Raw genomic sequence first — 17,649 nt, 5'->3', positions numbered from 1 at the left:
AAGTGCTCTGTGTGTGTGTATAAAGTAAAGAATTTCGGGTGAAAGCCAACGCCTACCGCCCTACGGGCCGGTTTCAACGGGCGAGGGGCGAGGGGCGGGCTAGGGACGAGGGGCGAAGGCTAGGGGTGAGGGCTAGGGACGAGTGGCGAGGGGCGGATGCAGGGCGAGTGGCGAGCGGGGGGCGAGGGGGTGCAGGGCGAGGGGCGAGCGGCGGGTGCTGTAGGGCGAGGGGCGAGGGGGTTAGGGGCAAGCGGCGAGGGGCGGGTGCTGCAAGGCGAGGGGGTGCAGAGAGAGAGAGAAAGAGAGAGTCGACACGACCCAGCCCAGTGTTGTTTTGTGCCCAGAGGTATTGGCCCCAAAGTCTGGCGCCCCTTACGATATTTCTTTTTCATTAATCATTGCAAAGTACAACTCTTGAGGGGTCCTCTTCTCTCAGTCTTTGCGTCCAGATCCCCTATAGAATGAGGCCCCAAGGGCTCTTATAAAGTTTACAAGGGATGCCAAAAGCAGAGCCCCAAAAGCAATTAGTCCAAAAACTTCAAACTCAAAGGCTACTGGCCAAAAGCTCCCAGCGTAATTTGTAAAATCCGTACAACCTGCCACGTCAGCACTTGTCGACGCAAAACGGGAAAATCCATACTGCTGTCCATGTGGCATGTCAACGCAAAATGCGGTGGTCCGTACAGCTGTCACGTCAGCTTGTTTGTAGAGCAGACACTGCCACGTACAACGTATCCGTATAGGAGACACTACCACGTCATCATTTTTTGTCCGTGGGTGGTCATGCCACGTCATTAGTTTGTGACATACCCCCCTCTTGAAAGAATTGTAATTGCCCTCGATTACGCCTGCAAATAAGACATAAGCCATAAACCAGTTTAGTAGACACTGACTCTGCACTAGACCACACACATCTAGCACTTGTACAAAGACGACAGTCACATCACATCACATCAAATCAATCACATAAAAATTGATTCCAAATCTAAGATCACGAATCTGCGCAACGTATTTAGTAATCGCATCTAGATCTATCCTGGATCTCACTGATGTCGGATTCAACTAATCCCTATTGCAATCATGTCTATAGATTCTCAAAGCCATGAGCAACATATTTAGCAATCACATCTAGATCCATCCCGGATCTCACTGATGTCGGATTCAACTAATTCTTATTGCGATCATGCCATTCTGTCTTGCAAACCTGCACTCAAACACAATCACATGAGTGAGCACAGAAAATGAGATTCCGTTTCAGGAATTCCCATTTCGAAGTACTTCATTCATAAAGGCATCCAGCAGAATACTGTCAGCACATTAGTATCCCTGAAGTCGAAAGAAAAGTGAGTGACTTTGTTCCATCTAGGAAATCTGTGACAAAGGAGCGGAGTAACTCCCCTCGTGCAGTTCCGTCTACACCAGATTCAACCCCGTTGATCCGCGGGAACTTTCGGAGTAGACACAGCTAAACTGAAAGCCTCAAGGTAAAGTTTCAAAACCTCAGGATTATCTACCAAGTCCTCCTCCATCCACTTCACATCCAATGCCGGATAGTTCTTGAATTTAACGAAGAACCTCCAAATTACTTTACCTTTCACTTTTCTTTCTTTGTGGTCCAGTATCTGTTCTGGAACGAGTATCTCCTCACTCTCTTCTACTACAGTTTGCTCCTCAGGCTCCCTGTCAACTGGCACCTCGCCTTTGAAATTTTTCAAGAGACTCACATGAAAAGCAATGTGAATCTTCCAAGTTTCTGGAAACTTCAATGTGAAGGATACATCATTTATCTTCTCTTGAATCTGGAAAGGGCCATAGTATCGCATTCTTAGCTTTGGAAAAAACTGCTCCTTTCCCTTTCGTTTCCTAAGGCGTGCCTTCTCAAACCGTAAGAGCACCCAATCATCTTCCTTCAGCTTCAAGTCGCGTCGAATCTTGTAGGTTGTATTCTTATGCCGTGCTTGAGACTTCTCAAGAGCCTCGTGCACCTTGGCAAAAGCAGTATCCAGATCTAGATCATACTGATCTTCTTTAAAAATCTTATCCTGAGTCTGGGGAAATCTTTGATCCACCAGCTGATTCTCTTTTTTGTTTCTTTACTTGTGACTTGGGACCTGTGGGTAGCTTCTCTAGCTTCCCCTGTCTGGTGGCACGTCAATCGCAATCATCAGAACCCTAAGACGCATTATCATCTCATCCCCTTTTTGTGGAATCCTTTCATGAACTTGCATGTGGTTCCCTTAGTTCGTCGGAAACTTAAGATGTGCTACCATCTGATTCTTCAGAATCCTGTGATGAGCTATTATCCACCGGTTCCCCTGATTCATTCTGTTCAATCTGACGGACTCTTGCCGTGTTGAGGTGGATATTATCTTTTGGTTTAGACAATGGTCTCGAATTTCTTTTAGCAAAAACCGCTCAATCTGGTCTTTCATATCCCAAAACCTCTGGCAGTAGGCATCCAATGTATCTTTTTCAGTCATTTGCAAGTGATGCCAAGCCGTGATGACATCTGTTGCATATTCATTTTATATACAAGTTGACGTCAAAATTGGCTTGAATAGACACTCTAAGCGAGAAATCAATAGCAACACACGAACAAAAACTTCATAATCACTGAACTTTGAGAGAGAGAGAGAGAGAGAGAGAGAGAGAGAGAGAGAGAGAGAGAGAGAGAGAGAGAGAGAGAGAGAGAGAGAGAGAGAGAGAGAGAGTCGACACGGCCCGGCGTAGTTCCGTGCCCAAAGTCTGGCGCCCCTTTGGGTATTTCTTTTTCATTAATCATTGCAAAGTACAACTCCCGAGGGGTCCTCTTCTCTCAGTATCGGCGTCCAGATTCCCTGAAGAGTGAGGCCCCAGGGGCTCTTATAAAGTTTACAAGGGATGCCAAAAGCAGAGCCCCAAAAGCAGTTAGTCCAAAAACTCAAACTCAAAAGCTACTGGCCAAAAGCTGCCAGTGTAATTTCCAAAAATCCGTCCAGTCTTCCACGTCAGCACCTATCAACGCAAAATGCGAAAATCCGTATTGTTGTCCACGTGGCATGTTGGTGCAAAATGCGGCGGTCCGTACAACTGCCACGTCAACTTGTCCATACAACAGACACTGCCATGTCATCATTTTCTGTCCACGGGTGGTCATGCCATGTCATTAGTTTGTGACAGTAGTGGCCCCAAAAATTGGCGTCCCTTTCGGTATTTCTTTATTATTATGTCACGAAGGTATGTAGAATAATGCCAGAGAAACATCCTTTGTTACATATTTAAAGGCCCTTGGTCCAAACTTAAAATCTTTACATGAAAAGCACCTGGAGTCTAAAAGCATCTGCTTTATTTTTGGTTTAGGCCCCTCGGCCGGCTCTTGTGAGTTATTTGGGGTTAGTATTATTAATCCTAACCCATTAATAGTTTGGGCCACTCGGCAGGACCTCATAAGTTGGGGTTTTTTATGTTTCTTCTTCTTTACTAGGCTTTAGGTCCCATCTATTCCATTAATCGAACCTTGGTGGTGCCACGTCACTGAATTGTCACATATCTACAACACAGAAAAACATCAAAAAGCATGTTTTTAGAGCTTTTTAGGGCAAAAACGAACTCCTTTTTCTTCTTCTTTTCCTTCTCTTGTCGCTTCTTCCTCATTCCACTCCATAGCACTAACTTCATTTGTTGGTGTCCTTCCCTTGATTTTTATTCTAGTTTTGGGACCCTCTTTTTGAAATCACAAATGCCCGGACATTGCACTGCCAGTGTGAAACGGCCAATGGTTGAGAGTTTCACCCGTAGGAGTCGAGGCCAAGCAGCCACAAGATGGTTGTGTCGATCAACACTGAAATCTGACTAGTAGAGAAGTGGCTAGGCTAAGCTAAAGTCTTTTAGGCCCTGCGGCAAGACATTATAAGTAGGGGTTTAGGAATTAAACCAAATAGGGCAAACTGGACACATTTCAGTAGGAGAGCAACCTGCAAGCCAACACACCTTTTAGAAGGCTCATTCCCAGCTGGGGGTGCCCAAAAAGAGAGTAGAGGCTGCATTTTACTCTTCTGAGAGTGGATTTTCAGTTTTAAACTTCCCTTGTCTATGTAGTGTGATGATTTTCTCTCATGCATCTCTCTCTCCCCTTTGCACATATGGTAACGCCCCACTAGTTGGGCTACTCGAATGAACATGTACAGTTCTATGGGTTTTATGCGTGTTTGCCATAACAAGAGCCTTTTGAACAGGAACCAGATTAGCTAATTGCTAATCCCCCACAAATACGCACAGTTTCATCGCAACAAATTGCAAAAACGGAGAGTTTTCTCACGTGAAAACTCATTCAAATCAAAGGGGAAGTGTCCCTTGCGTGTGGAAGCTCCTGAGACATGCGTAGACGTGTTTGCTCTGCCCAAAACGATCCAAAACAAAGAATGACAGCCTTCTGTGTTTATTTGCAAGTTTAGGGTTTCGCACCTAAAGTGCAAGGTAACACCAAGGAAGCCTCGGCGAAGCCTTGGGTTGGTTATACAAGGGTTTGGGCACTTGGCAGTGACCAAAACAGGAAATTACAGCATGCTTGAATCGACCTATAGCTCACCAGAAGCTTCTAAAACGCAAGGGAATCCATCCTAAACGTGTACTTTTGACCTACTGAAGTTTTGACGCTGTTATGTTACCTAAATTGGGTCAAAAACCTGCAACTTCAGCCCTTGACAGGTTTGAACAGATTGGTAAGAGTTTGGTGTAAGTGTTCGGGTCGTTGGTTTGCAATTGAATAAAAAAATATCGAAAGGGGCGCCAATTTTTGGGGCCAATAGGGTGTCATTGTCTACTTGGGAGCACTCTAGGTACCAAATCGTGGATTGTCTTAAAGTGGTGATTTCCAGTTGTTGCAGGTTCATTTGTGAAGTTTCTTTGTGTCATAAAGTGCAGGGAAATTTAGACAACATAGTTTTGGGTGAAAGCTAAAGTTCTACCGCCCTTTAGTAAGGCTACAAGCCGGTTATATTTTTCTTGTGGTTGTCAGGAGCACGTCACAATTTCCTCGATCCAAAGAGAGCACCCATGATCAGATTTAGAGTGCAAGTTTTACATGATGACTCCTTTTGAACGAGAAAGGTTGTGTATGATACAAATTATCAGACAATTGGCAAATTTGTTTGAGCGTCAGTTCAAAGAGGCCGTAGGGAAGTTGGTTTCGTCTGAGAGATGTGCATCTTGCTACCTTCCCTTGGCTTTTGAGGTGGACAGCAAGTGGCCCAGTGGGTCCATTACAGTTTGGTTTTTATGCAGGTCCGCATCCTTTTTTGGGTCAGGAAATGTTAAGAGTGGATGCGGATGATTTTGGAGGCACAGCCTATAGTCCCTTGGCTTTTGTGAGCTACTACAGGAGGCTTTTACATCGGATGCTTTCTATCAGTCAGATACCCAGCACTGGAATTTGTGGTTTTCGCTACAGCCTACATCCCCTAAGGAAGTGGATAGAGATTTGGCAGATTTGTGTAGACTTAATCACTATCCAAAGAGCTATTGTTCACTACCTGATTGAAGTATCTTCACCCCTAGAGGTATCTTGTGGCTTGATTTAGGATTTTACCCCATGATTTCCTTGTATACCTTTCAGGGTTTTTTCCCATTTTCTTGTATATGGACCTATGGTCGATTTTATGTGATGCAAAGGGTCATTTTAGAGAGAGAGAGAGAGAGAGAGAGAGAGAGAGAGAGAGAGATGAAATGAATTGAAAGGTTATATTAGCGTCTTAAAAAGGCCAAAATAACCTATGAGACCAAAAGGTTACAGCCATGTGTGCCTCAAGTACAGTGTCAGGGAAACATAAAGATAATAATAAATGAGGGTACCTAGAGTGGGTAGGTATGTAAGCCTAACCTACATCCTCATTATCATCAACGTCCTTATCACATAATACATCAGCTCAAAACATATGGGGAGGGGTACAATCATGTGAGGGCTAATGAGGTGCAGAGAGAGAGAGAGAGAGAGAGAGAGAGAGAGAGAGAATGAGCTTTCAGTCTCTTTTACAGATACTGATGTGTTTCGGTGTTGCTTTTGTCTCAGCAATTTGTGGATGAGGTCATGGAGCTGGTTGAGCTTGACAACCTTAGTGGTGCCCTGGTAGGACTGCCCGGTGTTAGTGGCCTGTCAACGGAGCAACGTAAAAGGCTCACCATTGCTGTAGAGCTAGTGGCGAACCCCTCAATTATCTTTATGGATGAACCTACATCTGGGTTAGATGCAAGGGCAGCAGCTATTGTAATGCGAGCGGTACGAAACACTGTGGACACTGGGCGGACAGTTGTGTGCACAATTCATCAGCCAAGCATTGATATTTTTGAATCATTTGATGAGGTAGGGGTGATCTCTGCTAATCTTTTGATTAGATATGTGGATATTGGATCATAATTTGTCAATTCATTGTCAGCTTTTGTTGATGAAAAGAGGCGGTCAGGTCATCTATGCTGGGCCACTTGGTCAAAATTCCCAGAAAATAATTGAATATTTCCAGGTAATGTTGCCTTCAAGTGCTGCCTTTTTTCAATACTTTAAAACGGTTGTGTTGACGATTGCCAGCTACTTGTATAGGCCATTCCGGGAGTTCCTAGAATCAAAGACAAGTACAATCCTGCCACATGGATGTTGGAGGTTAGCAATGTTTCACAAGAACAGCGTCTTGGAGTGGACTTTGCAGAAATTTACAGAAAATCCTCTCTTGCACAGTATGCTGTCATCTAATATTTTTGCTTGGTTTTCAAAGTTTTTGAGTTTCCTTCTTCACATGGTCAACAAATTTTGAGATAGGAAGTTACCCTGTTTTACCAATCAACTGGCCCAAATGCATGCATGTGCCTCCTTTTTGTATTGTGTCTTGTTCATGCCAGCTGTAGTGTTCGAGAGAAGCGGGAGGGGGGGATAGGGTTTTGGCTACTCTATTAGTTGTATTGTTGAAACTTTGCTTCTCACTTGGAAGACATTGCTATTCAGGCGCAACAAGGAAATGGTAAAGGAGCTCAGCAAGCCAGTTCCAGGTTCACAAGATTTGTTCTTCCCCACCCAATATTGCCAAACAACACGGGGGCAGTTCAAATCGCTCTTATGGAAGCAGCACTTGACGTACTGGCGCAGTCCGGATTACAACTTAGTTCGCTTCAGTTTCACTTTCATATCAGCTCTCATATTTGGCACCATATTTTGGCAGCTTGGCACAAAGATGTAAGTGTCCTCTTTAAAAAATTCAGATACAATGTTAGAAAGTTTCCTTTGATTTATTAATTCTAATGACACGTGCATTTGGATGGCCAGTGACAATCAGCAAGATCTCCTCACTGTAATGGGGGCTATGTATGGAGCAACACTGTTTTTGGGAATAAACAATTGCTCAACAGTGCAGCCAGTTGTGTCAGTTGAGCGTACAGTCTTCTATCGAGAGCGTGGTGCTGGGATGTATTCTGCCATACCTTATGCCTTGTCACAGGTTGGTTAGTATGAATGCCCATAATTTGATGAATGCTTTGATCTGCTATAATTTGATTATTATAACTACTCCCTATGAAGAATCATGCACATGCATGCACAAATATGCCAAGAACCTTGTATATTGTCTTGTCTATTGTGGATTGTCCTGTATATTGTTTTGTCTATTGTGGATTGCGTTTTTGTGCGAGTATAAAGTCCTTTTCATGAGGTGTAAAGTCCTTTTGTGCGAGTGTAAAGTCCTTTTCATGAGGTGTAAATTCAGACTCAGACCTTATGAAGGTACTTGTTGTTCTAAATTGTCACAAAGCTTTTTACCATAAGAGACAAAACTGATCTCCTTGACACAATGCAGCTTAACATGAGCGTTGTAAAGGGATTATTGGGGTTGCCCCTTACCCCTCCTGTTCCCACTTGACAGACAGCCATGTTGTTTTCTATCGTACTCTCTTTTGATGAGGACTCACAACCGCTAAAGCCGTGGTCTAAGAACCTACTCTCTTACGTACAGCCTTTCAACCACCTTGTGACAAGCCATGATTCTTACTGTTTTTGTTAGGATTGTGCAATGCAGATTGAGTATGATTTGCACATACACTTCCCAAATAACTTTGATGGTCTTCTAAAATGATTTCTTTCCTTTGAATTTTCAGGTTGCAATTGAATTGCCGTATGTGTTCTTTCAAACAATCATGTACGGACTGTTAGTGTATTCTATGATAGGGTTTCAGTGGGTCGCATCCAAATGTTTGTGGTTCTTGTTCACTATGTTCTGCACATTTCTCTACTTCACATACTACGGGATGATGGCTGTGTCCATCACACCCAATCATCAAGTAGCTGCAATAGTGGCATCGGCGTTTTATGCAGTGTTCAACCTCTTTTCGGGCTTTTTGATGCCGAGACCTGTGAGTGCTTATTACATCGAAGTTATTTGGGCTTTGTTTCACTTATCAGCTGCTTGATCCTTCACCATAATTTGTTTCGCTTGTGTTGTAGAAACTACCAGAATGGTGGCGTTGGTATTATTGGCTATGCCCAACTGCATGGACAGTGAATGGCCTTATTACCTCTCAATATGCTGATGTGCAAAGGCTGATAGAGGTCACGACGCCAGAAGGAGCATTAGGCAATGAAGAAGTGAGTGAGTACCTCAACAGGACATTTGGTTTTCACAAGGACTTCCTTGGAGAGGTTGCAGCTGTGCTTATAGTCTTCCCAGTGTTCTTTGCCCTAGTTTTTGCCTTGTGTGTGAGGGCGCTGAACTTTCAAAGGAGATGACCAAATTAATATAAGTTGTGGTGGCAACCTGTTCTCCTGAAGAAAAAGAGGCATCACAGGACAAATAGCTTTGCTTCGCTGGTATACAAGGAGCGAGAAAATGAGGCATTGGCGACAATTATGCGTGCCAAAGACCTCACAAAGCTGCTGCGTAGGGTTTGTGATCTCTCTGCAAATGCCAAAGACCTCACAAAGCTATTGCTGTGCATTCCAGAGGAGGTAATAGGATGTGAGCAGTAGCTGAATCAAAGGAAATACTGACCTCAGCTTGCTTATCTGTAAGAATGAGTTGAGTGTAGGATTTTTTTATTTTTTGTTGGTATTATTCACTTATATGGCTTGGCTTGCCAGAATGACAGCACATAAAGGAAAACACCATTTTTATTTCCATACATGTATCATCATCCCTTCTTCAAACAGATCCCTCCCTGTCCAGCAAATGTACAACACCAACTCACATTCTTGGTCCTTTGTATAGTTGTTCAAACTTTCTTTCCGACAATTTTTTCTGAAGGTCGGATTTTGAATAATGGACTCTCTCTCTCTCTCTCTCTCTCTCTCTCTCTCTCTCTCTCTCTCTCTCTCTCATAACAGGTGTTGAGTTCAACTCTCCTCGTCAGATAGATCTTTAAGGTCTCTTGGGATAGTTTCCTAGGACGTTAAAATTCTCTTCTTTTTCTTCTTCTCTCTCGACCTCGACCTCGACCTCGACCTCGACCACATGAGTACTCTCAACGTGCAAGTGGGGATGATTTCGGCCAGAATTAAAGACAATGTATTGTCTCAGAAAAATGCATAATATTTGAACTAGCCATGGAAAAGGGAATCACACATGAGGCTATGGAAGGTGGGAAGAATGAAATGTATGCCACATGAGAAAAGAAGTAATAAATGAACTGCGGTTTGAGAATGCAACGATAATGCCAGCTTTTTTAATTTAAGAATTGAGATAAATATGTGGTTTACAAGATGAATGAGACACTTGTGTGGTTATGAACCTTGGAAGGTGAAAGTGGAGAAACATATGACAGATAAAGATAAAGATAAAGATGCTTTGATTAAGAACTTAAAGATAGCAGGCTAGTGCAGGAAGATTTTGCAAAGAAAACGATGGACAATATTGTTGAAAATGTCATGAAAGAGAATGCTAAATGGAGAGGTGCCTTGGTCCGTTGGCATCAATAGAAACAATCAACACGAAGTACATATGGATAAGAAGCAGGCCTCTTTGACACGCATTCGTAAAGCGATATTTCTTTTCCTCTGCTATATTCTGAGTTTGCACCTCGAGAAAGGTATATGGAAGAGCAAGTTGAAAAGTAAGCCAAAGATGAGGATGCAGATGTGGAGGATGGTTGCTTCAGAAACTCTCCCTCTCTTTCTCTCTCTCTCTCTCTCTCTCTCTCTCCTGCGTGCTCTACACTTCCGCTTCGTCGACTTTGACATGGTATCAGAGCTCAAGGCCTGTTGATTGTGTAGGAGAGAACGCTCCGGAAAATGCTACCAAGCCAATCCACAGAGCCACTTCGCCTTCTTCAATGCAAGTAAAGAGGACAGTGCAAGCCAAAGATACACAGAAGGAGATTGCCAGTGCCATCGTATTGTGGGCATGTGATTTTTGGCGAGCGTTTCGAAATGCAGCGCAGCAGGCCCTTGTGATAGCGTTTTAAAACATTCTGGCAAACAAGGTGGTGTCAAACAATTGTGGGCAAGTCATTGATCTTGGCGTTTTGAAAAGTTAGCGCCCCCAAGGACTTGGCTTTGGGACAGCTTTGGTTTGCCGAGGCTTGAATCCCCACAATGGCTCCACCATGTTCGAATGCCAGTGACAACTATACTTATTGGAATTTAATCATGCGGCTTTTGTTTTCTCAAGAAGGCTTATGGAACATCGTTGACAGCATGGAGGCACGACCCATGAGGGACAACACAACAATGGGTACGCATGACTTCAAGTTGAGGAGTATCTCACATCATGCGTTGATTGGGATGCGAGCAATGTGAAGGTGATGTTAGTCATCACAGAGTCACTCTCACGAAGAAAATCTCTCCATCCGTATAAACTGCCAGTGAAATGTGGTCTAAGTTCGTTAGAATGTTTGATCAAGAAATCAAGACTCTACAATGCGAGCGGTCACCCTTCTTGGACAGTTATTTTTCGTTAAGTTTGAAACCGGAAGTTCCATGCAATCTTTTCTAATTGCCAAAGAGTAATCAACGCTTGTCATCACACAACCCACTGCAATGCAAATAATTTGTAGCACTTTTGATTCATAAGTAGCTTATGCTTCTTGTAGAACCACTCACGATCTCACACACTCTCTCTCACCCACCATACACTTGCTCTAAGGATCTGCAGGTGGTCACCATGACGTGCCCTCTTGGGCGTTGTGCGAATCTCATCAGATGATTTGGCGGGGGTCTCTATCCGACTATTGGAGGTCGCTCCCCTATTTAAAAGGTGAGGGAAACACTTTCCCCTCACTTATCCTTTGATTGCATTGTGTGTGTGTGTGTGTGAGTGTGAAAGAGAGGACTGAGGGTGTTTCGTTATTGTGGCATCAAAGTGCTTCAATACTGAAATCATGGAGATAATCGAGCATGACATTGTTTCTAAGGTTGGTGTCGAGTCTTGCTTGGGTATTTTTTTGGTATGAACGACATGATCTTAAAGTTTTGAGCTTACTAGTTTTTTTGCACACATTAGCGTGTACTGTGAATTTATGTGTGTAATTTATAAAAACTGTTAACTGATTGGATTCTTTCTCCTCCTAGGATGGTATTTCGTAAGATGGGCCTGTGTTCTTAATGCTGTAATAAACGGCCTTTTTCTGGTTTTTTATTACTATGTACTCCTGTGATCTACTTTTTTTTTTTAGGATTGAACATGGAAAGCACTTCCTCTGGTTTGGTTTTTGAAGCCACGAGAGTGATTGAGCAATATATAGCTCCTTCTCGTGGCATGGTTATGCACACGAAAGAGAAAGATGTTTGTATGTTGTTGATTTTTAAAAAAAGTTTTTTTTAGAAATATAAAGGGTAAGAGGACTATTTTTTTAAAATAGATTGGTTTTTTCTTCCCTAGGACTGGAAAAATTAACCATAATTGTGGCATTAGATGATCAAAAGAATATATTGCTTTACTGGCTTTGATATGAAAGTTCTTTAATCGTTTCTTGTTATCTAGGGAAGGCCTATTTTGTTTAAACATCTTTTTCGGGCCTCTACTTGGTTTTTTTTTTAAAGAGAGAGTGAGCAGGTTGATTATCGAATATTTTTAAGGATTACATGGGAGGTCTTTGGTTAAAGTAAAATATTGTAATTGGTTGGTTTTTTAGCACCCACCATTGGTGTCTTTAGCAGACACTAAAAACTTTCAAGATCACAAGTTTATGTGCTTAAATATTAAGCGAGACCACTAAGGTGATGCAATTGGCAAACATTGACTTTGAAGCAAGTGCCTTCTTTACCCAAAAAAATAAAGAAAAGTTGCACAACCACTTGAAACACAAAGACCTATGGGACAAGCATATGGGTAAAACACTTAAATCAGAAGGGGTAGTGGCCTTCTGATCAGAATTTAATCTAAATAAATGTTAAAGGTCTTAAAAAATAGGGATAAATAGTAACCTTATTTATAACCTATTAACTTACTTGAATCTTTAAGGAGTGATGATCTTTTTAAATTCAAGAAAAATATGAACTTTTTTATAATAAAAAAACACACACACCTTGTACTTAAAGCAATGGCTTTCTTATGGCAAAAAGAAGTAAAACTGCTCCATTGATTTATAGCTATTTCGGATAGTTGGCTTAAGTTAAAAAAGATCGTAAGATGGACATGGATAACAACTAGTAGGGTTCGTCAACACCTGTAATACGTATTCAAAGCTAATGAATATATTGTCTTGTTTGCATGGATGCAGGCGAGGACTCTATCCTTTCTTAGGACTTTTTTGGCTTAGCTTTTGTCCGTCACTAATGTACCTGACTCTCGCCACATTGTAGACAATCATTGCAGATTTCCCCATGTACAGAAACACTAGAATGAGACCTCACTCTCATTTCTATGTACAAAAATGATTCGAAGACTGAGTTATTTTGGTGCTACTCCTTGTCCCTTGTCTAAAGCCGTTCTTCTTTTGAACTTTCAACACAAGGCTCTCCTAGTCTTCTGGGGAACCGGGATGGTGGCTTTAGGGATTTTGTTGGACTATCGAGCTATGTTGGACCCATTGTCTATAATTTTTGTTAAGGTTGACTTCTGTTAGGTGGTCCCTCTTAGACTATAGTTAAGGATTCCTGCTCGCAACTATCGTAGTCTTTTGACTTTGCTGGCTTTAGGGTTGCAGGCTAATCCATCTTTACTTACTTTGATTCTAAATAATCTTTCAGGTGCACACTCATGATAAAATGACTACTCGCATGAGAGTCATCCATGACCCGGTGAAACACGCAAGGATAATGAAACAAACACACAATACCTAAAATATCAACCCCCTAGAAAAACCCATTCCCCTAGAACAAGACCTTTTCTTGCTCAAAAGGCAAAAAGCATTGTAATCTCATATCCAAAATAGTCTCTTTCTAGCTCTTCAAATGTTTGTTACAAGCCATCTCCCTCTCCCAAGGTCTAGAGTTATCTTCGAAACCTCTTTCTATGGCTGTAAAGCTTTTAACAAGCCAAAATGGATTGTAGTGGATCTTGAGAAAATCTAAACATACCTTCTATTTCTTTGCACAGACCGATTTAAACTCTGTTAATATAAGGTCTAGGCATAAAGTAATGTCTCTAGTAATATCAGTAAAGATCCCATTTGAGGCGTCCGAAATCCACTAAAATTTATGTTTGTGATGTTTATAGGTAGGAAATAACGCAGGTAATTTGATTGTCTCTAGAGAATATTCAAGATTACTATAGCGTTTTCAGAATAATATTAGTAACTTCAATAGGAGATATGTTAAGTAAAGCAAACTCATCCCTTGTCAATCGTAAGTGAGTAGCTTTCCATGTAAGATTTTTTGCAAATAAGAGTCGAGCAATTGCCAGCCTTATCAAGACCGACAATAAACCAAATATGTGTGAGTTTTTGGAATTTTAAGCTGAGGTCAAGTGTGATCCAAGTGCATACGTAGATAACTAGTTATGTGGTAAAAGAGCCACTTTTTGATAAAAACATTGTTCAACCAATTTGGTTAAGTCTTGTAGGACTGTCTTCTCCAGTCGAAGAGTGTTGACTAGGTCAATCAAGCAGCTAAGTAAAGCTGAGAGGGCAAGGTATGGGTTTTTTTGAAAAAGTCGAAAAGTGTTCAGACCTTTGGCAATAATCCTTTGGACTGTAGAATCATTAATAATTTTAAGATCACAAGTGCATAGATGCCTGCCTAAATTACCAAAGTCATTACAAAATGCATCAAACTTTTCACATGAAAAATCAGGGACAGTATTGTAACGTAGAAAGTAATTGTTGTAAAGTAGATTTCTAATGGGCTGATGATATGACCAGGCTTCAGCCGATTAAGACCTTATCTAGCATGTTATGGTTACCAAAAAGTCTAACAAAACACTCACAAAAGATAGACTTGGGTGAAAACCAATCCAAGAGTTCATTCTGGTACAAACCGTGTACATAGATATGCTTTGCCGCCGAAGTCTTTTTGGAAAGACGCTTCCTTCCACAAGGAGTTCATTCTGGTACAAACAGTGTACATAGATATGCTTTGCCACCGAAGTCTTTTTGGAAAGATGTTTCCTTCCACAAGGGCCAAAAATTACATGCATAGTTAATAAGTTACATGTCAAGGAGGTGCCGGATAGGTGTGTTTCTTCCTCACCTCTAGTGAAGCTACAAGATTTTCCCCTATTGAAGCTAGAAGAAGTGCCACGCGCTAGGAAAGATGTAAAAGAGCTATTGGGGGTGGTTAATGAGTTAGGTCTTCTAAGTAAGGGAGAGTCATCATCTTCAATGCAGGGTTTGAGTAATCCAGTAGCAATTTTAACACCCTTGTAGTTGGCATAGGTGATGAGGATAAGTGCCAGGTTCTTCCGATTTGAGTTCCTTAAGAATGTCAAGCATCAGGCCGCGAAAGGTGTTAAAAGCAATCTGAGAAATTACCAAGGGCTTAGCTTGCCCACCTAGCCAGGAGAAAATAACGTATAAATAAAAGTCCACAGGTTTTTTTGAAAAGAGTTGTTCCAAATATTTGCAAATGTACCAAATAGCATGGTCAGACCACATAATACTGGAATCATATGAGGCTTTTGGGTCAAAAAATTAGCAAGGACATTTTAAGTAAGGTTGAAAGACATTCCAAATAGATTCGGTGTAGAAATCCAAATTTCTCTGTTAAGTATGGAGCCTGATTTACCCCTTGTAATTTTTTTGTGGTAAAAACGCACATTTGGAAGGCCCCCATTATGAGGAGAAGCCATCGTGCGTGAAGAAAAATCACTCGCCAAAAACCTAAATCACTTGTTGGAAACCAAAATTTTCATGGCCAATCTCGCCGGAATATTATGGCCGGATGGCGGCCAAAAAGTGGTCGGAAAACGACCAGTCGGTTGGTCGGTTGGCCGGTTGCCGGTAGTCAATGGCCGATGACCGGTGGTCGGAAGTCAATGGCCGGTGGCCGGATTCAAAAGTGGACTTGTCTTCTCAAGGGCGGCCACACATGGGCAGAGTGGAGGGTCCGATTTGTACTTATCTACACAAGGGCGGCTACACATGGTTGCCTCTCATGAGAGAGGGCAACCCTTTTGGCCTATAAAAGGAGGCCATTTCTACACACATTTTATAGTGTGAAGTTGATGCAACAAGGTGGGTGTGGAGTGGTGAGAGTGAAGCAAGGTGGGAGCTCTATTAAGGGTATAATCCCTTTGTAACCTACTTCTTGTTTGAAGTACTAAAGCCATTGAGTGGCTGCTTTCCCGTGGACGTAGCCCACATTGGGTGAACCACGTATATCGTGTGTACTCTCTCTCTCTACTCTATAATCTCTTGTGTGTGAAAATTATCTCTCTCCATTAAGTAATCTACTCAATTATCTACTTACCTACGTCATATTTCCTAACATCTTGGCAAACTCCATATTTCCTTTTGTACAAATATATAGACCAACATTACATGAACATTTAGAGTGATCAATAAAATTGAGGCTAAAAGGAGCCTTAACGAGCTCCCCTTTGTCCAGGAACTATTCGCCTTTAAGTACTTTGAGTTTGCAATCTTTCGTAGTGGAAGGATGGCAAGATATATCCAAGTTTTGCTTAGATAGGTGCCACAAAAACTTTGTTGGGAAGGACCCAAAGTTGATGGTCTACTCCAAAGGATTCAACTTCAATTTGTCTGACTCAAAGAAAAGGGAAGACTTTGAAAACTTTGGAACCCATCTCTAACAGGGTAGAGTAACTGAGGGAGCATAGATTATTTTGAAATTATTTGACAGCTTCTAGAGTAGCACTGTCTCTACAAAAGAGGCCGCCACCAGATTGTGGGATAATAGGGGTAGTACGGGTACTAACAAAAGTGGGATTGAGGCCACATAATTTCTTAAGAAAATTAGACAGTTCACACTAGAAGAAGAAGATTGATCAAGCTCTTGGTTGTATTGTAAGGCTAGTACGGGTAATTGGGCAAAATATTGCTAGATCATGGCTACACCGTCTGAAGTATCTTTGTTTTAAGTAGCCAAAATTTTGATCCAGTCATTAAAAGAGAGCATATATAAAATAGACGACTTCTTATCAGAAGCAAGGGTTGATTCATACATAAAGTTGTGACACATCCAAGTTGCTTATACATTGAATTATGCAAGCGTTTAAGTAAACGACTTACATGGAATATCGAATGAATGCAAGAGTGCGTAGGTAATGAGAGTTTGTAGGCCATATTATCATTTTTTGTGAGTATGTTAAAAGGCCCACAATACCTTGGAGATAATCTAAGTGTTAGCCCAATCTTTAGACTTTTTGAATCCTCTAGTACATGCAAAAATACCTCTTCCCCTTCTGATGTAACTTGCCAATGTTTCTCATCAACCCACAAAACCTCAGAGATGATTTAGGTGTTATCCCAACCTTCAATTTTTTTGAATGCTGTCTCACATGCAAAAATACCTCTTTCTCTTCTGTGAGGTAACTTGCCAATGTTTTGCATTAGCATACCTTTTATACCAATCTTGTGCTTGTCAAGCATTTTGGCGAGCTAGTCTTAGCCAATGTTTCGCATTAGCATACCTTTTCCATGTGCTCTAGGGGGAAATTTTTGACTTGTTGAAGCTTTTTCATCGCTAACCCCACCATAATTTGTGACTTAGGTTGAAAACCATACATAAGCATGAAAGGACTAAAACTACTCGTCACATGCTTAGCACTATTGTAAACAAACTCGAGAATAGGGAGATAATTTTCTCAATCTGATTGATTCTTGCTAATGTATGCTCATATCATATCCTCTAACCCTTGGTTGACCCGTTCCGTCTAACCATCCATTTCAAGATGATCTGCAGTACTTATGTTGAGTTGTGTTTAAACAATTGGATACACAAAGCAAAACTATTGCATAGAGTTCTCTTTTGTAACTAGAATAATTTTGGTGTGTAGAATCAAGCGTTTTTCTTTCAGTGCAATTGGCCTTCCCTCCTATAGAAGGACTGCTCCAATAGCACGATTACTAGCATTTGTTCCTTAAAAACATGGTTTCAAAGGATCCACAATAGCCACAATAGGTTCTATATCTAATTCATCCTTGAGAGCATAAAAAATTTGTTGGAAGTGCTCTTCCTGAGAGGCACTATACACTATAATGCCATCAAGAAAAAATCTAACAAAATTGCTTAAATATGGTTTCAAGACGGTGCCCATAAGCATCATGAAAGTTACGGACACATTGGTCAACCCAAAGGGAATA

The 17,649-nt window shown here is 41.5% G+C and overlaps 1 protein-coding gene across 1 annotated transcript in view; it reads left to right on the top strand.

Moving 5' to 3' along the window:
• Nucleotides 1-9,294, top strand: part of LOC147456665 (ABC transporter G family member 36-like) — a 31,095-nt gene extending 21,801 nt beyond the window's left edge. Inside the window, exons 18-24 of the mRNA XM_086515094.1 lie at nt 6,047-6,337; nt 6,411-6,494; nt 6,572-6,705; nt 6,971-7,198; nt 7,289-7,460; nt 8,113-8,367; nt 8,459-9,294. Of these exons, the coding sequence (XP_086371220.1) occupies nt 6,047-6,337; nt 6,411-6,494; nt 6,572-6,705; nt 6,971-7,198; nt 7,289-7,460; nt 8,113-8,367; nt 8,459-8,740 (1,446 nt within the window). The 3' untranslated portion in view covers nt 8,741-9,294. The remainder of the gene's footprint in view (nt 1-6,046; nt 6,338-6,410; nt 6,495-6,571; nt 6,706-6,970; nt 7,199-7,288; nt 7,461-8,112; nt 8,368-8,458) is intronic.
• Nucleotides 9,295-17,649: the final 8,355 nt, after the last annotated feature.

The sequence above is a fragment of the Adiantum capillus-veneris genome, chromosome 6 (assembly GCF_014529385.1).
Source record: "Adiantum capillus-veneris isolate H3 chromosome 6, ASM1452938v2, whole genome shotgun sequence".
Classification (NCBI taxonomy): Eukaryota; Viridiplantae; Streptophyta; class Polypodiopsida; order Polypodiales; family Pteridaceae; genus Adiantum; species Adiantum capillus-veneris.
The sequence above is the reverse complement of the archived record's forward strand: the minus strand, read 5'-3'. Positions and strand labels throughout refer to the sequence as shown.